This window comes from Etheostoma cragini, chromosome 19 (genome assembly GCF_013103735.1).
Source record: "Etheostoma cragini isolate CJK2018 chromosome 19, CSU_Ecrag_1.0, whole genome shotgun sequence".
Lineage (NCBI taxonomy): Eukaryota > Metazoa > Chordata > Actinopteri > Perciformes > Percidae > Etheostoma > Etheostoma cragini.
In genome coordinates, this window is record NC_048425.1 from 18,914,297 (window position 1) to 18,936,858 (window position 22,562).

A 22,562-nucleotide genomic window follows, 5' to 3' on the forward strand; every position below is an offset into this window, starting at 1 on the left:
CAGGCTCCATCTTATCTTAAAGAGCTCATAGTACCTTACAACCCTACAAGAGCACTACGCTCCCAGAATGCAGGGTTATTGGTGGTTCCTAGAGTCTCTAAAAGTAGAACGGGAGCTAGAGCGTTCAGTTATCAGGCTCCTTTCCTTTGGAACCAGGTTCCAGTTTGGGTCCGGGAGGCAGACACCGTCTCCACATTTAAGAGTATGCTTAAGACTTTCCTTTTTGATAAAGCCTATAGTTAGGGCATTGAATCGAATATTGTTAGGGAGTAGTAGTTAGTCACATAGTTGTCAGATTTATCTATTATATAATCAAGAATATAATAAAACTAAAGGGAGACTTGGCATACAGCCCAATCCGGTTGGGGAGAGTTCTAGCCCGACGGGGCTGGAGCTCTCTTTACCTTGTCTCTCTTGGTTTTGCTGTAATAATAGTTTTAGACAGCTGGGGACTTATTTTGATACACTGAGCTCCTCTCTCCTCTATCTTTCCATCTTTTCATTTATGTGCATCCATGTCCCAGAAATGCTTGTTACTAACCGAGCTCTGGGGAGTCATTCCCCGGAGTCCTTATGTTCTTTTTCCCCAGCATCTTCCCTTGGATCAGAGAGGCTCCAAAATCGGGGTAGCAGCTGTCGCCATGGTCCCACTCCATGTTCTGTGATGCCATGTTCAACTGCTACACTGCAGTGTCCTGCTACGTCCTGCTACGTCCTGCTGTGCCTTGTAATGCCGCACAGTGTCCTGCTATGCCATGAACTACTACAAAATTCTAACCCCAACCGGCCCGTCAGACACCGCCTACCAAGAGCCTGGGTCTGACCCAGGTTTCTGCCTAAAAGGAAGTTTTTCCTCGCCACTGTCGCACTGTTGCTTGCTCTGGAGGAAACTACTGGAACTGTTGGGTCCTTGTAAATTCTGGAGTGTGGTCTATATGTATAGTGTCTTGAGATAACTCTTGTTATGAATTGATACTATAAATAAAATTGAATTGAAAAAAACGCAAACCCAGCGCGCTACAGCTGTAACGTTAGTACAGCCATGAAAGCAGCAAACAGACAAACGGGATCAATGGAGAAACGCAATGTTTCTAACAGCTATGTGAACAAAGACGTAACAAACCTCGGGTACATATTGGAGATGGATTTGAAAGATAGAGACAGCTTAGAGGCCAAAAGGACGCAGAGTGGGCCGATTTCCTCCTGAACAGGTGAGCATTAGCTTCAGGCTAATTTATCACAGCTACAAGTGACAGGCATTGACCCTACAAGCATAGTGTGGGTCCCTGTTTGTGTGTGTGTGTGTGTGTGTGTGTGTGTGTGTGTGTGTGTGTGTGTGTGTGTGTGTGTGTGTGTGTGTGTGTGTGTGTGTGTGTGTGTGTGTGCGTGCGTCCCTATGGGTGGGATTATAGTTATTAAAACCATTCAACTTTTAAAACTCACCTCTAGCTCATTATGGTTTATTGGTGTTATTCTACTTAATTAAAACCATTCCTACTTTTTAAACTATTCTACTACTTCAACATCTTCTTACTGATTTAAGCTATTCAACCAGGTTAGCTTTAGCAATTCAGTATTCCGACGCATTTTCTGCAGGAAATGCATTTTCTGGTTAGACAGGAAAGTAGGGAAAGAGGTAAGAATAGAAGAGGCCAGATGTTTTGGCCCATTTTATAAATGTAATTTGACATCAAACATCTGTGTACAATAAAACTCACTTCAGCATTGCAGCTAGAATAAAATTCTCAGGGAAACACTGTCTGGTCAACTTAAAGAACCACACGCACGCACGCACGCACGCACGCACGCACGCAGAATTCAAGCTGCTACTGAGAGACACACAGTTGACGCTCAAAGGAAAGATCGTTTATAGCTAAATTATGGAAAAACTGAACCTTGAAAAGAAGTTCAAAGGCAGAGCTAGAGTTGGATGCAGAGGCGGTCTCCCTGTCTCACGCTTCTCCCTCTCAGACAGTCGAGTCTCATACACATGCATCTCCCCCTCACACACAGGGTATGCCTCCCAGACAAAATTTATCTTACATGTATCCCACATTGTGTCTGGTGCATACACATTCAGACAGAATTAAACTATTGTGCAGGAATTCAGTAAGACGAAAGACAGATGATTAGGTATCCGAATAATGTTCCTTCCTGTGCAATGGTTTTTTATCCTGCACTTGCAAGTGTGTATGTGTCTTCGTTGATGCCTTTGGACATCCACATTTTGAATATGGGGGCGTATTTTTGTATGCATCTGTGAATGAGAAAGAGTGTGTTTGTGTGTTCATTCTGATCATAGACTGCGGTATTCCGCCTCCTCACTGACACCATTACCACCGCTGAGAGGCAGGAGCAAAGGAAGCACTGAAAAGTGAGGATGAATTCTGAGAGAGAGAGAGAGAGAGAGAGAGAGAGAGAGAGAGAGAGAGAGAGAGAGAGAGAGAGAGAGAGAGAGAGAGAGAGAGACACACACAGACAGACACACAGACAGACACACACACACAAAACGGTCCAACTCTTTGTAACATGGCATTATCATAACCCCTTGTCCCTGACATAGCAGCTAATCAAGACAAACAGATCAAGGTTCCAACTCATTGGGTTTTCCTTGGCAAATGTAATTAAATTACGTCAAAGGCCTTCTGTCAGGTTTTTGTCATTTTGTCTTTCACCTTTACATGAAAAGAGGGACAGACAGCAAGATAAGAGATGGCAGATGACGGCAGTGAGGAAAGACGAGGGCAGGTTTTAAAAGGGACAGAGTAAAGATGAAGCGTGGGACAGTGAGAGAGGAATTAATGAATAGACAGATGTCGGGGGGGGGAGAAGAATGACAAAGATGAGATTGATGAGAGAGAGAGAAGAGAAGGATGAGACTGAAGGGGAGGCAGGACCTGAGAGGAGGGGAGAAAGAGAAGGAATGATGGGAGTGACAGAGTGAGCGGTTGACACACAGAGGGAGAAACTGACAGGGCTGAAAGGACGGCGAAGGCAAAGGGGGAGACCGAACAGGAGGCAATGGTGCGAGGAAAAGAGAGAGAGCGAGAGAAGTGTAAGGGCGAATAAATGGACAGAGGTAGAGAGACAGATGTAGTGAGTCAGTTGAGGACAGACAGGTGAAGGGAAGAACCCGAGGGAGGAATGAGGTTGAATGGCTGGGAAGGAAGAGGGGAAGGATTAAGGAGAGATAGAAAGAGTGGAAACTTTGATACCCAAGTGTGTGCTACGCTGACCCTCACCACAGATAGCATCCTATTAGTAACAGTTAGTTCAAAGTGCACACACACACACACACGGGAAAGTGTCCCTAGATGGATAATTACATCTGATCACTGCTCTTTGCATTTAAACTTGGTATTTATCCATTCTGCCTGCACTCTGAAGTAGAACAAAGTCACAAGTAAGTCTCAAGTCTTGCATGAATATATGTACTGGCAATCCGATATTTGTCCGGACGTTTCACTCCGAGGCAACAATGGCAACCTGCTGGTGGCGCTAGAGGAAAAGTCAGGGTATCGTCAGATGCTTCACACTGCATTTGAATTAATCAAAGATGTCAATATATTTCACTATCGACCAAAGTGGTGGACCAACTACCTGACCAACAGACTTCGCCCTAATCCTGAGGAACACCTCTGCCACGGATAAAAACAGAGGTGGAACAAAGAAAGAGTAAGAAGGAAAGAGAGAGAGTGAGGGGCTAAGAAAATGCAATACACGATTTATTCACAGCAAGGAGGAGAGTGAGAGTAAACAACCACTAAACGAGAAGGAGTGAGGAATGAACAACAAGTCAAGGGAGTGGCGGAGAGACTGAACGGTAATTTTGAATCCAGTTACTCAGACATAAACTTTTTTGAATTGAGGTGTCTGTGAGACAGGAAAGAGGAGAAACAGAGAATGGCAAAGACAGAGAGGGTTAAGAAAGATAAAAGACAAAGAATCAAGGCAGCCAGGTTGGAGAAAGCAAGCAAATGGAACAGGGAAGGATTGATGAAAAGGGAATTAGGCAGGAGAGATGAAGGAGAGTTGGAGAATAAACGGCAAGTAAAAAAAAGTCTATTAGTAACATGAGCTAAAAATATCAGTGGGGCTTAAAACACCTGAAACTTTCAACATAACGTCAACTTCCCCTCTGTAATATGAGGATTTCTCTGCAGGATAAAGGAATATGAATAACAATAATACTAATTTATATTTCTATTGCGGGGGGGGGGAAGGGGACTGAGTATCAGGGCCCTCATGTGAGGAGGGCCCAAAAAGATGAATAGCTGTGGATGTGTGTGTGTGGGGGGGGGGGGGGGGGGGGGGGGGCATAGAAAATGCCCAGAACTACGCCCATGTCTGGAATAATGACTTTCTATCATCTGATTGTCTCGCTAATAGCAGCACAGTGCGGCTGGGTAAGGGTGTACCTGAGTGTGCGTCTGTGCAAAAGCTGTTTCACTGTAAGAAAAGCACGTAAAGCAGAGGAGGAGAGATAGAACAGAACAAAGGGAGGGTAGGCAGAGGTGCTGGATGTTTAAATGGAGAGTAGAGATCCTTTCTATCTCATATACTGCTCAGAAAATAAATCAAGCATGACAGCCTTGCTGAGTTGCAACTAAATGAAAATATGAGTACGATACTGGCTGAGTTCTTCAGTGTCCCTTAGCCTTGAATTGAGCCCCTTTTCATTTTAAATCTATTAAATATGACATTGCATTCGATAACCGTAATTCCAAAGAAAGGCAATTCTGCCAAATTTACAACATTACTTATTTCAACATTACTGCTTCCTAAAAAAGTACACAGCAGAAACTGGTCGTTATAACTCAAGAATCATGTTGGGGGAAAAAAATGAAATAAATGACCGAATGGAAGAGATTACATAGCATGACGTGAATAAAAGATGGACAGTAGACAGTAATAACAGTTATCTGTTGATATCTTGGATGGAACATCATACAGATGGCTCTGCTGTAAAGATAACCTCAAAAGAAAACTGAACATTGATGCAAACCAGGAAGATACTGTAGATGCAGATGTTCAAAATATCCAAAATTTAACTTAGCAAACATTTTCTAAATGAATAAGATATTTTAGGCCTTCATCTCACACGGGGTGTTTTGGTGAGATTAAACTTCAGACACACCGGAACCTAAAACTCATTGCCCTTGCACACCCACACAGGTGTTTTTACCCAAGTTGGGTGGGGCTAAGCAGGGAATTGGCTAAGGTGCGCCACTGACTCTTGATGGAATCATAAAGGTGAAATATGGCCTACCATAACAGGAGAAATAAAACTACCAGGAGAGTCAGAGAGGGTTTATTCATGCCCACACAGTCCGCTGAAGATGTCTAATCAGCCAAAGGAAGTGACCTGTGGGGGTGCACTTTAGAGTGGCAGAGGGGCTTTAATCCAGCAACAATTTAGTTAATAACATGTTTCCTTAACTGAGGTCCACTCTGGTCCCACTGACACCCTGAGTCATGACCAAGCATGTAGCAAGAAGGGAACACAGGTGCCCATCATCCCATTAAACCAGAGAAACATGAAAAACTACAGCCCTACAAAGAATCCATAAAAGACCTGAATTATTGATGACACATTAGTCTGTCAGATCATCATTATTGAGTCAGGAGTACCTACTGTATGTTTTAACTGACAGGAGTTACTTTGTGTGAGTGGAAATAAAGACAAGAGAAATGAAAGAAGACAAATAAGTGCAATGAATGATCAAGACTAACAAAGTTGTCAATCATGTTTGATTGCCATAGGAACAGGTGAAACCATTCTGTTTCCATGCAAATGGCCCATTCCTATATGAGCTGCACTGATTTTTGAGACTGTCAGCCTAATTCATTTATTTTGCTAATTATGCAGAAAATCTAATATGAATTAGTATAATTGTAGTTTTCCGTGGGTACACACATCAGTGCTGAACAAAGATGTATGGGCCTGGGTGTGATCGCAGGGCCTGTATACCTGTGTCGGTTTGCGTGTTTATGTCGTGTGTGTGTGTGTGTGTGTCTGTGTTTGTGGGAGTTAGTTTGAGACCCATCTGTTGTTTCAGCTGAGCACATCTCACAGGTTATCAGTGAAGCAGAAAGCTCTTTATATCTCTCATACTCAGTCTCTTTCACCTTTCTCCTTAATTCCTATTGTCTCTCTCCCTTTAGCCATTCTGAGCTTTTCTCTTTACTGAGCCCACCCGTTCATGGTCTCCTCTCCGTACCAATCTCCCTCCCCTACACCCATTTCCCTTAGCTGTCTATCAATCCCTTTCCTCTCTCTCCTTCCTCACCCTGCCATTCTGCCTATGTAGTGCTTTGGTTTCACATACTTTAAAGTTGCCTCCACTCTTTTGGACTCTGCCTACACCTCCTCCTTTTCTCCAGCCTTCACTCTCTACTGTAGCAACTTCTCAGAGTGGGAACCATCTAACCTTGAAGCTGCACACCTGTCTGTGGACAGATGATCACACACACACACACACCCACACCCAGCTGCCCACCTTCCCAAACCCATCTGCAAACGTCTGCTACTTACTCAGTGATTTCTTCGGTGACCGTGTGTTCAACCTGGAGTCGAGAGTTGACCTCGATGAAGTAGTGTTTGCCGTGTCTGTCGACCAGGAACTCCACGGTCCCTGCGTTCTCGTAGCCCACCTGCAGCAAAAAAGAACATGATGAGAAGTTAGTTGTGTAAACAATGGAGAGGGGAACCCTCACTCATATTAATCAAGCACGAAACAGTAAGAACAAAAAACAGTCCTCTCCCTATGCAAATGTGCCTACATAAAATCAGGGAAAGTAAGCTTCATGTTTTATTTGTATAGAGGGAGGAGGGCATTTTTCTTAATTTTTCCTGCATAGCAATAATTACTTCATTAATCAAGAGGGGATATTATAAAAGCTTGTCATCATAAAAGCATATTTTCACACTGCAATCAGAATCCCAATCAGTGTCAGGTTCAATTAATACACAGGAATTAGTCAGTGTTACTGGGACTGATACAATAACATGTCCTTAAACTGGGTCACACAGCGGAAACATGGTACAAGGAAGACTGGCGCACACACACGCACGCGCACACACATACACACACACTACAACCCTGTCACCTCAAAGTTGGATTGATACACAACTAATTTGCGTTTGAACGTATCGGCAAACTGTGTGACAGATCTGCTGCTGTACACCTTTCTCTTCTTCTCCTAGTCCGTAGAAATATTAAAGTGGGTAGCTGTTGCTCATTAGCGCCACCTCTGATCAATAGAAGACTGCAACTAGTGTTGCCACCGCCACGCACGAGTGTAAGTAGTCTCTCTCATGATGTCACACTTGCACACGCCAGCACAGCTGCGGCTACTCTAAAAGGCCCTTTACAGTCTTAATCCTAACCCAACACATATTCAATATATTTCAATACATTTTTCTATTTGGGCTGAAACAAACTGAAACTTCTTCGATGTAGGACTTTCCTTTAGTCCGACAAAGGTTCTCTTCTTCCTGGAACCGAAATGTTCTCATTGTAATTAGCACTGCATTGTGCAAATATACCACTTAAAATGCTAAATACTGCTCATTATATCTTTGTAAACAACAAAATGGCTAGTTTAATTACTTATTCTTTATTTACCAGGCAATAAAACAATCTAATCTCTGGCCACCTCTTCAGACATTGTGTCTTTTCAACTCAGTGTACTCCCTTTAGTTTTAATTATACATGTTCAGCATATACCAATGACTGGACCTTTTAACTTTTAATTATGGCTATAACAGTGGGAGCTTGTATCTTAATTTTTCATCCTCCCCTCCCACATAGAGCTGTTTTGGTGGAACTAAAAATCGGATGCAACACCTGCATACCACAGTAGTTTGTGAAGACGAAGTTAAAAGAAAACTCAATATAAAATCATTGAGTGTAATTAGTTTGCTTTGCCAAGATTGAATCACACTGAATGGTGTTTTTCTGTTAAAAGTCGACATGCCATTAGAGTAAAACATGATTGTGAAGGAAATTAGGAGACAGAATTAGTTAGAAGACCAACACCAGTGCTTTCAATACTCATCCGTCAAAACTCCACTTTGGCTCATCTCCACTCCAGTTTAATTCTGCCCGGTGGGAGCTGCAGCCAGAGTGTAATCGCTATATAAACGCCATATAAATAAAATGTATCATTTCAAGACTAGGCTGGTTTACACAAATCTCACTGATGATTTAAGCAAAGCAGTGTAACTGGTGTTCCAACCCTTTTCACCAATTTAACCAATCAGATCGAGTTCCTTAGATCACATGTAGCCACATGCAGATTCTTCTTCTTATCAAAGCATTGCCATAGTAGGTGATGTGTCCCATTACAAGTGACACAAATATTACTATTTTAAACGTCAGATTAAAATTAGAGTTTAATCAGATGTGTAAAACACAAGGCAAGGGCACCACCAACATCGGAAACTAGTGGATGAGCAGACAGCTGTGTGCTCACGTTTCCTTCCCTTCCTAGTGTTTCTGTGAAGATCAGCCTGGGTTAACTACCAGGGAGAAAGGAATGATCCAAAACAATTCCTTCACGCCATTTTTCAAACAGCAAAATGCATCTTTAGTCTTTACTTGTTAGACAAGCCTAGTGCCTTAGGCCTAGTGCTTTGGCGAGCACAAATGTCAAGACAATCAAGTGGGCAGAGGAGAAGAGAGGGATGGCCCGAAGCTAAAACTGCAGCAATTAGACTTTGGCAACTAAACAAAGCACAACAACAACCTCAGAAAGCTCCAAAATTGTTGGAGATGCGGATACAATGAAGACGCCATTACGCAGAACACAGGTATGTAAACACATGTTCCACCCAGGAAAGGTAACACCTGCTCAGAGACCTTGTCAGCCTCTTATTAAACACATTACCGCTCCAATTAAGATGTGAGAAAAACTCATCTCAAGAGGAAATTAAACAAAAATCAGGAGCAGAGTACACACACACATTCAACACATGTATTAATATTCACTGTAACCTTGTTAAACATCATCTGTGTCGAAATATTCAGAGACTCTCAGTCAGCAGTTTTTTCTGCAGAGAGATTAGTCCCATTTATGGTGTCTGTTGAGACTCATTAGAGAGATACTGTTTGAGTGTGTGTGTGTGTGTGAGATTGAGCTTTAACGATGCCCAGCACTGATGAATGTACAATGGTGTAGGGCTTTGAATAGGAAGTGACAGAGACAGATCGCTGGTACAGTTCAGCACAGAGAAAGCAAGAGAGTGAGACAAAGTGCATTAACAGTCCATGAGTAGTGGGAGACAAATGCAAAAAGAAGTAGAGACGGATGGATGGAAGAAGGGAGGGAGTTAAAAAAGATTGATGGATGGCTCAAATGAGGACACTTATGTGTGTTTTATTCCGTGAGAGAAGGAAGAGTACAAATAGACAGAGGAAAGGAAAGGAAAGGAAAGTCTCTCTCTCTCTCTCTCTCCGGCCACTGTGTGTGTGTGCGCTCACCAAGCGGTCTGTAATCCTAAAGGATGAAAAAAGCATTGTTGATGTCTGAAGGCGAAAGCAGCATTTGTGGAAGTTAAAAGGTGTGGAGAAAACCGATCAGTACAGCAGCAAGTGGTCCACACAAAGTAGAAGTAAAAAAATCAAAGCCTCCAGGGACTAACAATTTGATGAAATGAATAATAATAAATGAATTTATGTTTATGTTTTTAGTTTAAAGCTTTTTAATATTAATGAACGACCGTTACATTACAGCAGTCGCCAAATAAGTTGATACAATGCTAATTAAGACTATCCGCACCACAAAACTATTTTTCACTATGACTAGGTCTGTCAGTAGACAGAGAAACTAACCAATCGGTGCTGTCTACACCAAGTTATCCACCTGCTAGAGTTAGCCCCTAACAGGCTTCAACAGGGCTTGATTTATTATTTTAATAAGAAATGAACAAGGGTTAAACCCAAAAACCTCCATTCCCCAGGAGGGGGTGTTTCTAGCGCCAATTTTATTACAGTAGACAGTTGTTGTTTGCCAGCAACATATTGGGTCATGTTAGCTCTGATGAAGTTTGCATGAGTCTCGGACTGCCAAAATGTTTTTTAATCTGTGTCAAGCCTCGTCTTTATTTGAGAGCCTGACTGCAATTTCATCTCTGCAAGGACGCACAAAGAATCCTGCAATTATTTGCATCTTTGAACTCAAAGTACAGAAACAAGTAACTACATTCAAAACGGCCATTGGTTAGTCACGGGGAGAAGAAATAGAAACGTTTCAAGACTTTTAATGTAAGACAGTATAAACTGTTGACTGATAGTGGGACTTTACTTGAGATGGCACTGTACCAGAACTGCTTCACATCGAACACTAAAGCAGCGCAAAGATTTAACATTTAATATTAGTTATTCTCAAAACAGTGTATTTTTTTATGTATATTAAGCTACATACTCCTGTGACATTATGCCATGCTCTGACAAAAAAACAACTACATATATAAAAACATTTTTGAAGACTTTAAACTAGCCACACACACCCCCCTATATATAGATAGCCTTTTGGCCTGTACTAAAACTTTGGACACACCTTCTCATTCAATGAGTTTCCTTTATTTTGATGACTATTTACACTGTAGATTCTCGCTGAAGACATCAAAACTATGACAGACCAGAATTAGGCCAGATTTAAATAAAGATTTACACCTCCAGCATCACACGCAGGTCAACCAAGGAAATGGCTCCAACACATTGAATGAGAAGGTGTGTCCAAACCTTTGGCTTTTGACCTTGGTTGGCCCTCGACCTCCACTTACTGTGTAAAGGAAAAATGATTGACTCAAGGTTGCTGTTGCCAGATTACTGCCACTACATGCAAATCATGTGAGGAAAAACAATATATTGATGATTCTATGCACACATGAAGCCTTCCAATTAGTCCAGTCGCCTGCCATCTCCCTCAATGCCCCACATCCCGCAGCCAGAAAGCAGTGCATGCTGGGTCAGGAAATGTCCAGGCGCAGTCAAAGTAATGTGCTACATGCTCACCAGCTTTAGGTGTGATGTGATTAATGCAGCACATGGAACAAACCAAATCAAGCGTACAATTTGTTGGTACCGACCTGTAAAAAGGCTGCGTCTGCTCACATTAGTTAGTAGCTCACAAAGACACCAAATCGAACTTTAGAATTCCCTTCTGCATGGGAAAAAGACTGGAGACTGTCCACCAATCGGTATTGGAGTCATGGCCAGCAGGAATGATTATAGCAATCGATAATGCTATACTATACTCACATGCCTATTAGCATATTAAAAGAGACAGACCGTAAAAAACCTGAAGATACCCTGTAATGAACTTGCTGGGTTGCTTTACAGCACCCAAACTACCTATGATAAGGAAAAGCTTCTGGCATTGCCAGGGGGTGGAATGAGTAAAACACAGATGGAGCCCAAGGGAAAACTGCACACAGTCACAATGGGGAGGGAGGAGTGCTGCCATCTTTATGACATCAACTGCATTCATGGCAAATGTAGCCTTCATTTTGACAACAGCAGCACCAACAGTCACTGCCATCAAATAGAGGCTGATCACACAGTGACTTGTCACTTTGTTGTATATAACACAATCTGAAAATGAAAAGCTGTTCAAAAGGTGCTACACACAGCAACTTTTAGAGGCACATAGTCACATCACCCAGCAGTTATTACATAACTAGATCAGTACCCTCCTCTCATCTAAACATCACTGCTGCTCCTTTCCTTCAACTGCAGCTCACTTCTTTCCTTTCTTTCATTTATTTCCGCTCTTGTGGGGATTGGGAGTTAATCTGGTGCCAAGATGTTTTGTAATCTGATTCAATTCCCTTTTCAGACCCGCAGCACACACAACTCCCATCTGATTCACTGCAGATACAAGCGCAGAATAACACAAACACACAAATAGATCAGCTCCATTTCACTGGTGCCACCTCTCTAATCCTTTAGCTGCAGGGAGCTGCCAAGGCAGCGGTGCTCTCACACACACACACACACACACGAAAAAGGTACACAAAACACATGGTCATAATGAACATAATCGTGTAGACGCCCACACACACACAAACATACACTCTGAGTGCCATATGCACCCACACGTTCACACACGTTCACATTCATCCCTTGCTGTAATGGAAAGGAGCTTGACCGAAATCCCTCCATCCAGTTACCAATTCATGTGTGCATCCGTTCATTTCAGTTCTTCTCCGGGCTTCAAGTCCATCACTTATTTCTTTCTGCTTCAAATCATGCCTGTCCATACTCTCTATTCTACCCTCTGTCTCTGTGATTAAGATTGAGGTCATCCTCCCTCCTTCTCCATATTCTGTTTTCCACACAATTTGTATGCTAAATAAATTGCTGCACAACATGTTTGGTCATCAAATTTGTAATAGGAAAACAGACACATTGCAGGATAAGTACGAGGGAAACAAAGGCTTTCACGGATCTGAATGGGAGGGATAAAACAACAATACACTGGCATTATTATGACTGTGTTCTCATGGGAGAGGTTTTCTCACGAGGCTCCTGTAATTGGAAATTGGACATATGTCGTTAATTCTGGTGGAGTATTGAAATAAAAGACTATGAAGTTAATTGATGCCTAAATTACCCCATGTATAAGTGTTTACTGAGTGTGGTCATTAGTGTTATATAATGCACACTTAACAGGTTCTCAATTTGGGACCGGAACACCCAAGCTTTGCTTCAAATGTGTCTGGGGTGATTTGATAATTAAATCTAAATAATCAGGTGTTGAGGTATTCCAGTCTGGACCAGAGTGGGGGATTGACTGAATGAGCAAGGCTGCCACCATGCCATCAGGCATGTCATGGTGCTTTGGTTGGACTCCATAAGCCCAGTGTCATTATGTTTACCATGGCCTGAAAGTCAGAGGTACGGGCTTAGGGCCTTTTTTTCTGGTGGTTTTGTTGCAGACCATTTCTTGGCATTTTAGCCCTGTTTTGTTTGAGGGGACAGCTTAGACATATGAGAGAAGGGGGACGAGGGGGAGAGAGGGGAATTGACATTCAGCAAAGGGTTGCAGGATGAAATTGAACATGTGGCCGCTGCTGCAAGGACCGAGTCTCCGTACATGGGGCATACTGTCTACCCCCAATGGTGCAGACCTACTGGAATTCTTGAGGGCACTTCAGCAGCCTGGATGAATGCCAAAGAAGGTGGGACCTGGGTCCCCACTGTAGCGCTGACCACCCTGTTTAAACCTGCATGTTTATTCAGTGGTAGATAAGGATGGACATAGTAAACCCTACCAGACCACTCAAAAAAAGGTAAAATCCTTCATTATACAAACAGCCATTCATATCTCATGCACAGTCTCTCTATTCACTGCTCTGATCCTTCCCTTTGCTTCCCTCCCATCATCTTTTTCCCTCTTCCTCTACACAAATCAAAAACGGTTCCTTATTTCGCCACCGCCATCTCTCTGTATGTGGCAGCTCAACTTTCAACGCTCTCTCCTCTTGCTTCATGTTTGTCAAGCCTTCAGAGAGTAAGACTTATCATCTTTAAAAAAAATTAAGAAATGGAACTTAAAAAAAGAACGGGTGTCAAGAGTGACTAAGGGCTAAAAGGTCCCAGATGGACAGATGGCAGAACAGCAATGCATGGATGGGGCACAGGGACAAGAAAAAGAATGGAGATTAAGGAAGGTGGATGGGGAATAAAGCAGATGGCTATAAGCGAACAGAGACAAAGTAAGGGAAACTAGAGAAAAAGACCGAGAAAAAGACATTGACATGAATAGAGAATGATCTTATCAAAATCAAAGCACCTGTAGATTCCCAGCGAGAGAAGCTGACTGGCTGTTAGTAACATGCCTGGGGATGAAAAAGGACTGAAACATGTGATGTAAGAGTGATGAAAGGAACGGCCACAAGATGCAGCAGCAGCACTGAAAGGTTTGAAGCTGCACAGGTGATGTCCTCGACTCGTGTCAAAAGACTGCAGACAAAGACAACAGTGGTAAGCAACAATAGCTCTCTTCAAACATGGAATACGTAACATTGGTGGCTTCATCTGGCTGTTTAAGGGATTCCCATTTGCTCACACAGATGGCAGATGGAGAGAGGACCTTCTGATGATTACCATGGTTGTAGAAGGGTTGCTTTTTTATAAACTAATCTTACTTGAGGCATAAATCCCAACAACTTGGTACACTCACAGTGACACATAACAGATAATATTAGAGTAACAGATATTTCTTGAAGTGGGGTTGTATACAGTAAGTGTATTACCTACATTAGATGGCGGATGACACTCCCGTGTGTCATTGTGTGACTTTAGCACGGTATGTAGAGGAATCCTAAAGTGAAATACTTTTTAAGACCCTTTCTATACAAGGCAAGACCTCATCGCCACATCAAGAATTGCATCCCCTCCTTTGTCAGACCAGATGAGTGTTACATGTATGAAACTCACATTTTGACCCAAAACAGCTTAACATTTGAGCTGACGACATCGTTGATCCAACATGTTGGAAAAGGTGGATGCATTGTTCGGCAGAACTGATTTAAGAGCTTAGGACTCAACTTGAATGGGCCATCTACTGTGGGCAGAACAATGACTATTGATGTGTACAGTACCTCATACAACCTCACTTTAAAAAAAGCTGAATCATCCCTAATAAGGAAAAAGGGACGAGTATATTGTCTCTCATTGTGCGTGTTTAACTTTGGTGTTGCTGCAACCTTTACTTTAATGGAACTGTATTGAATTGTGACTATTGCTGTGTTCAAAGTGTTACAGAAAAGTTACGGGCTGACCCAATGGGGTTGCAGGTGAGACTTTTCCATGACAGGGTGCTTAGTCAGACGTAAAACCGCATATTAAAAAATGGCATCACAGTTATGTAATGAGATGCATGTCTGGCAGGGACTTAACAGCCAGAGATATACTTTTTCTACCTGAAGGTTGGTAGGATCTTTGTTGTTTACCTCTAAACCAACGTTACATCTAAGAACTAATGAGTGTACTTTGAAGAGGACTGCAATAGATAAACATTGGCATTGAGCATCGGACAAAATGTGTATGGCCATTCAAATTAGTTTTAGATGCACTGATGGAGATGTGCAAAAAAAAATGTGCGCTGCATTATTCCTGTGCTTTCAAGTAGCTATCTGTACGACAAGCAAATGAGCCATTCTGTGATGTGGCAGTCACGACACAACAATGATGTGGATGCAAAATAAAAATCCACTGATTTGTAGATTTCTCTCATTACTGGGAGACCTGTGGAACCAAATGGAAGCTGCACGGCCATCAGCCAGCAGTGGAGTGGGAGTTGTACATAGTCTGGAAGCAATGCAGCCATAAAGTGCACACACAGAAGCTGGAGAGAGGGAGGGGGGGAGAAAGAGGAAAGGTAACACAGACAGATTTTAAATCAATACAGCCACAGAAGACACCTAACAGGAATTTACAGTCCGCATGTGGATACACAATTGTGGGCTCATAAAATCTGATGTTTACTATCAATTAATAAAAATAAAAAAAGACACATCAAGTGCAAAGTGCAGCCATAACTTTAGATGTACTGAAGGGACAGAGACAGAAAGGCAGACTCATCCTGAAATGATGAGACCGTGAGGTTCAGAGGAAGCTTCGTGGGCTCCTTCGCTGTCGGCAAGGCAACCCAAACGGTCGCATTTTATGACACCATCAAATAGACTGCTATACGGTGAGAGCATAGTGTGTGTTTGGTTGGGTGGTTTTCACACGTCACAACACGGTTTTATTTTCTCCACTTCTCCTTTACCTCTTTGGCCCCGTAACCTTTCCCTGTCCACCTGTGTTTCATGTCTCTTTTGTCTTCAAGTTTCTTCTGATTCCTGCAGAAATCTCAGTTCTTCAACTTTGGCCTTTGATGAAATGTCACTTCCATGTGTGACTATTTAAATCAACAATCGTCATCATGAAAAAAAAAACATTGACTAATCTGCTATTCAAAAGGAAAAATGGGGGCAGTTATATTTTGTTTATTGATTTTATATAGTTCCCACTCCACTCTCAAATTCACCCACCAGACCACTAAAAAACCCTTCCATATCAAGATTAACAGCTTCAAAACTTCTACTCACTAACATCCATCTTTCATTCCCGTCTTCCTCTCTCTCTCTCAGACTCCAGCGATATGAGACCATAGAGGTTTTGGGAGAGTCCGTTGGCTCCTGTGGCCCTTTACGGAGTGTTTTCTTTGAAAAAGGCATTTAGATTCTGACACTGGGCATAAAGAAAGATTATATTGCTTTGGAAAAAAAGAAAATCTCTCTTTTTCAACTCACTTATGCCAAAGAGCTTAGAATTATAAACTGTTCACTTGCGTCCTGCTACCTTTTAAGGCTTCCCCTCTCTCCACCTCTCCTCCCTGATCTTTTACCCATCTTTTCACCTCGCCCACCCTCCCCTATCCTCCGCTCATCCCTCAGATATATCTAATATAGGGCATTATTACTCAATTTAAGGTCTCTCGCTCCATCAACAGTTAATGGAAGCATAATGAGTCTGTTGTCTATGAAATGCCTTATGATCAAAGAGCAGTGCAAAACACACAGTTGGACGGAGTGTGGTGGTCTATACATTCCTATACACAAATATAAGAAATGACAAGACTCGCGTCCACAGACAAAGATTAATGTTTGCTTACGTGCAGAGATGTGTCTTCTAAATCACACACACACACACACACACACACACAAACAAACAATCAGGCCAAATGCTATTTTCCTTCCTACACTCCCACCGTGGCTACCTCACTCCCAGCATACCTCCCTCCATCTCACTCCTTCCTCCATTACTCCACCCGCCCTCCTTTAGCTCCCCGTTTCACTCCCTAGTTTCTCACTCCTTCCAAAAAGGTAGTCAGGGCAGAAATGGGTTTTCTACTTCACAAGACTGCAGCTGCGTGCACGTCTGCACACTGCTTGGTGTGCGTGTATGTCGGCCTAGGATTTGGATACAGTCCGAGTGAAAAACACCACACTGCAACATTTGACACAGCCGAAGGGAGGGAGGGGAGAGAGGGAGAGCAAGAGTGATGACAGGAGTGACAAAAAATACAACGGGGGATGACTGTGTTTGTTACTCATTGTGTGGGAAAATATAGTAAACTTAATATATAGTACAAATATAGTAAACTAAACTAATTACAATATATAGTACAAATATAGTAAACTAAACTAAATAAAAGTAAACTAAATATATAGTACAAATATAGTAAATGAAATAAAATATAGTAAAGTAAATAGAGTAAAAATAAATATAGTAAACTAAACTAAAAGTAAACTAAAGATATAGCACAAATACAGTAAACTAGATAAAATATAGTAAGATAAATATATAGTAAAAATATAATAAACTTGACTAAAATATAGTAAACTAAATAAAATATACACACACACACACACACACACACACACACACACACACACACACACACGTTTTGTCATAATATGGGCATTTTAAAGCATTGTCATTTTCAGTTTCCTTCACTCGTGCTTGGTGTGAGAACACAGAACAGCACGTCGAGTCAAAACTAACAACTTTTTTTGTCCTTTCATTTGAATTTTTCCATGGGGCAAATTATCTTCCTCATCAGAGGCTCCACTTTCTACTGCATGCAGCAGCACATTATGGCAACAAATCTTCTGCCCGCGTTTCACTTTCCCTTTTCCAGTCGTCAGGAGGCCAGAGCTGGCAGGAAGCCAGACCGTCGTGCACCACAGCAGTCCCGTTTAGACATACTGTACACCATTAGGATGCTACATAAGGAGTAACGTAGTGCAAGCCTGTCGCTGTTACAAAATGAGGCCTGACGGGGAAATCAACACCCAACGTGATGCTGATGAATTCATTACAAGCTGAGGCTCAATTTACAGTTATTGTTTATGGCTGGCATCCATGGAAAAAGTGCAGCTATAGAACAGCAGAAACAAATTGGCCAATATTTGCCACCGAGCCTCCCAACAGCAATACAAAGTTTTCTGAAATATTCTGAGTAACGAATACTTTTGTTACTTTACTTTTGGGTTGGAAACAAACTGAAATGCTTTATTTTGTTAGCACCTTATTATAGTCTCCTTTCAGAGCACACATTTTGACTTCAGGAAAACCACAAATGGGATTCATATGGGTCATTTAGTAACTTACTAGAATGCAATGAAACCGAGCTGCTGTTGATGTCATAGGTCACATGTAGGGCTGCACGATATGACCGAAAATAACAAGTATGTGCACATTTGACCTGTAACGATAAATGAATGATAATTTTTTGCGTTTCCAGTCGATGGACGCTGTCCAGTTGAGCTGTCCACCATTACGCTTTCGATGCGGCTGTCTGGTCCAGGCAAAGTCATGTTACCACACACACAGTAGGAGGTTTTAGGCATAAAGAATACCTTTTCTGCTTAAAGCACTCGGGTAATTTCGTTGTCTGAGTTTTCAGCTCCCACCCGTACCACCCTTTAACCTGTTACTATAATCATTTGCCCATCATTGACTTTAGGCCATTTTAGCTTTCCATTCGATGGGTAATTTAGACAATGTTGTCCAAATGATGTGTGTGTCTTTCTTTGGCATCTGATGCGTTTTGCTTGTTTAGATGCTCATTGTTGTAGGCGGGATGTTCGTATCTCACCAACTCGGTTTTATTACCATTTTAAATGACATCAAAATGAAGGCCAACTTCTAACGAGCTGGTTTATTGTGCAGTTTGAGTAGTTATCTGGCCTCTGTGCCAACTACTGCTGTGACCATATATTATTCATAAGCATGCACACTTCACGGTTCTTCAGTGCCATTGCTGCACAATGTGATACAGTGTCCAGACTTGCTGCTCTCTCCCACCATTTTCTCCTCTGTTTTCCAATCCATCCTTCCACCTTTCCCTTAACTCTAATTTCAGAGCACAGTTAACTTCAATTTCCCCCCGCTGGCAAAAAAAATAAAAAAAATAAAATCAATATCTCCCCTCTTTTGTCTTTTTCCTCACTTCCTGTTGTCTCTGATTACTCTTTCCTGAGTTTCCTCATTTCATTAACAGAAAGTTTGTCTTCTTCCTTTTCCTTCTCTGTATCCTCTTCCCTCCATCCACTTCCCTCTGCTTTGTGATTTATGTTGTGATGCTTCCTCATCCTCCATCTATACCTCCATCTTTGTCTCCCTTCTAGACAGTATCACATTGCTGCCTTTTCCTGCCTCAGGGATTCTATTCCCACAAATGTGCCTCTTAAAATGCACACACATACTCCTCCTTCATAATCAGCTATAAGAAAAACATTGTCCATTTCAATATCACACTTAGTACTGGGCTTGAATAGACAAACACATGCATTACAAACACAGGCATGAGGATTCAAGCCACGGATGCTCAAAATAGCACCCATCCAATCACAAGTGCCAATGTCACCCTGACATGCAAGACTTCTGCACTATTTTATGCATCCTTGTCTACATTACACACACCATGGCAGAATCCAGTTTTGCTTTCTGCAGACAATGGACCACACACCCACAGAGTTCACACACACACACACACACACACGCACGCACGCACGCTAATGTAGTAGGGCAATCGTAATGTGGAGGGCAAGATAACAGATTGGAGGAAACTATACCGTTACTTCCCAAATCACTCTACACACAAATGGCTGTAACTTTTAGATTTAGATAAATATGTGATAGTTTTACGAGTCAGGAGCAAAATGTGTTTTATTTAAGTGTATATTTAGACTATATATATTGAGAATATTTGGAATATCGCTTAAAAACCTTTCATCAGACAGCTCATACCAATGGGGAACTGAAGCCGTTATATCCATCCATGCCATTTTCAACAACTAAAAATACATTCCTTTGGCAAAAATAGTATTTTTTCCTTGCAGAACACAGGAGTTGCTGGTCAACAAATGACAAACAATAAAGGCAGCGTAAGGCGGGTAAAATGAGCTTCACGTACGTGCCTGTCCTGGCTGCTTTCCAAACTAGATGCATGTCAATAAACATCTACTACAGGTAATACACCCACTATGGATAAGTACCTTAAAAACTTTACATTTAGTCTTAGATGAAGATTTTAATTTGACTACAAGAAAAACACATATCGACTTTGGCATTGTTGACCTTCCAAATAGAAAATAAGTTGACCAGAACAGCAGACAAGAGGCAAACTGTTGGGATACTAAAAGTATTGGATATGAAATAGAGGGAGGGCAGTGTACAAAGAAGAAGCCACAAAGGAAGGAACATGCAGTTAAGATAAATACAGAAAGACAAAAACGTGCAAGCAGAATATAAATAAATAAATTAGAGAAAAGCAAACTGACAGACACATGAGCTCACTGGGAAAAAGAGTGGAACATTTTTGTCTACTAGCCTATTTCAAAATGCTGGTTTTCCTGATGTAATATTAAAATATGCTTTCAGGGCAAAAAGTGCTGCAAGTTTTAAAGTCTAAAACGAGAACACACTGGGACGCAAAAATGAGAACACACAGACACACAGGCAGGGTGTTTATGGGTCTGTAAGTAGTAATAATGTTTTACAGTACACTGACCACCTCAAGGGACCAAGAGCCCCCCCGTGTGTGTGCACATAACATGTCTGAGTGCGGCCGTGTCATCTGTGCACTCACCATCACCGAGGTGATTGACAGCAGAACTAATCCCCCGTTATCACCCTTGGTGGATTGGCAGATGCGTGTCTGCACACAAACAGAGCTTACAGAGGGACGCCAAGCAAGAGGCCTGAAACACCACACAAGATGGTATCAAAGACAGATATTTACTCGTCGGACAGAAGCATTGCATGTCACAAAAACATGGTATGTGCCATTATTTAATAAAGGGTGAAGTCAGGCTGCAGACACCGACACTTAGCACTGAATCGCCAAACATTCAAGACCGAAACACACAAAACCAGAAGGAGCTAATTCTCTCTCGATGAGAGCAGCACACAGTAAGTTTTAATCAGACTGGACTTCCATATGTGCACATGTACAGCACTGTGCGATCTTACTTGCACACAGACATACACACAATTGCTTTGTTGAGAGTGCTGATGAGTTGCAGACACTTTTCTGCTTTTTGAGTAGCAGTTTATTAACAAATGATTTCTCCCCTTCTCTAAAATACTCAACCGCAAATGATGCCTCTCATAAAATCATCTTCTTACATACAGATTTCAAATATGTCTCCTGTCGTGTCCTCTCTCCATCTCTCTCTCTCTCTCTCTCTCTCTCTCTCTCTCTCTCACACACACACACACACACACACACACACACACACACACACACACACACACACACACACACACACACACACACACACACACACACACACACACACACACACACTAAACTTTTCGGCCCTCTTACACTCCTCTTGCTTCACAAAAGTGTGAAAAAAGGAAAACGTGTTGTTTTCTGGCCCAGCTTCAAATGTTTGAGTCTGCTAATTTATGCCCAAAAAAAGACAAGTTTACCTCTCTCCTCGCTACCCAAAGAAAACTAACAAAAATGTACGTGTAAAACGCAGCAACCCAAATTGCCAGCACTTCCGTCACTCCCCTATACAAGTAACACCATTGAATACAGCTGCACAGTGTGTCTGACAGTATCTCTGCCTCCTCCGTCTTAAGGTTAAACCAATAAATATGCTATGAAACAAAAATGGCAGACAGTAAAGCCTCGCTGACATTAAAGTTATCTATAAACAAACACATTATTGTCTTTCATCTCACACACCCCGAGAGAGATGTTGAGCTAATTAGACAGAGTTCTGTTGCCCGCAGACATCTAAGGTGAGCTTACGTGCATGCTTAAGACACCAATAGTTAATGAGGTTTGTCTATTCTATCAGCTAACAACCCTTCCAAAAATTGTTAAGTGCTACTCTCATGTTGATACGACATCCTGTATCCACATGCTAATGCTCAAGTGTGGCTCTAAGCAGGTTCAACCTGTAGAGTCAGTAGACGTTAAAACACCAACATTCATTGGCTAAAAAGCCTAATCATTTTTGGATCACACGTTCACATTATCCCTTTTGCTTTTACTATTTGCTGATACATTTACCAAATCCAAATCATGATATAGAGGCTTGAAAATAAGTGCAGAAACTTGCTGCCAAACTGCAACATAAAGATGGCACCAAGATGAACTGGAAAAGCCCACAGTATGGGTGAGGCACATACATGGAATGTATAGCACACTGAACAAAATTAGAAACACTTGTTTTGACCCCATTTTTCATGTGCTTAACTCAAACATGTACAATTGTTTCTATAAAACACAAAAGGATTATTTCTCTCAAATATTGTTCACAAATCTGTCTAAATCTTTTAGTGAGCACTTCTCCTTTGCCGAGGTAATCCATCCACTTTACAGGTGTGTCATATAGATATGCTGATTAGACCGCAGGATTATGGCACAGGTGGAATTCAGGGTGGCCACGATAAAAGGCCACTCGAAAATGTGCAGTTTTACTGCAGTTAAAAAAAAAATTATATATATATATATATATATATATATATATATAT

General features: G+C 41.8%; 1 protein-coding gene and 1 long non-coding RNA gene across 3 annotated transcripts in view; both read right to left on the reverse strand.

The window, feature by feature from the left end:
• LOC117962036 overlaps positions 1 to 339 on the reverse strand; it is a 17,063-nt gene extending 16,724 nt beyond the window's left edge. The window contains exon 1 of the long non-coding RNA XR_004660547.1: positions 43 to 339. This is a non-coding gene — a long non-coding RNA (uncharacterized LOC117962036). The remainder of the gene's footprint in view (positions 1 to 42) is intronic.
• The window catches only part of LOC117962033 (pyruvate carboxylase, mitochondrial-like), a 252,631-nt gene that overhangs the window by 196,526 nt on the left and 33,543 nt on the right, over positions 1 to 22,562 (reverse strand). For both annotated transcript variants that reach the window (XM_034901074.1, XM_034901075.1), the window contains exon 10: positions 6,536 to 6,654. In XM_034901074.1, the coding sequence (XP_034756965.1) occupies positions 6,536 to 6,654 (119 nt within the window). The remainder of the gene's footprint in view (positions 1 to 6,535; positions 6,655 to 22,562) is intronic.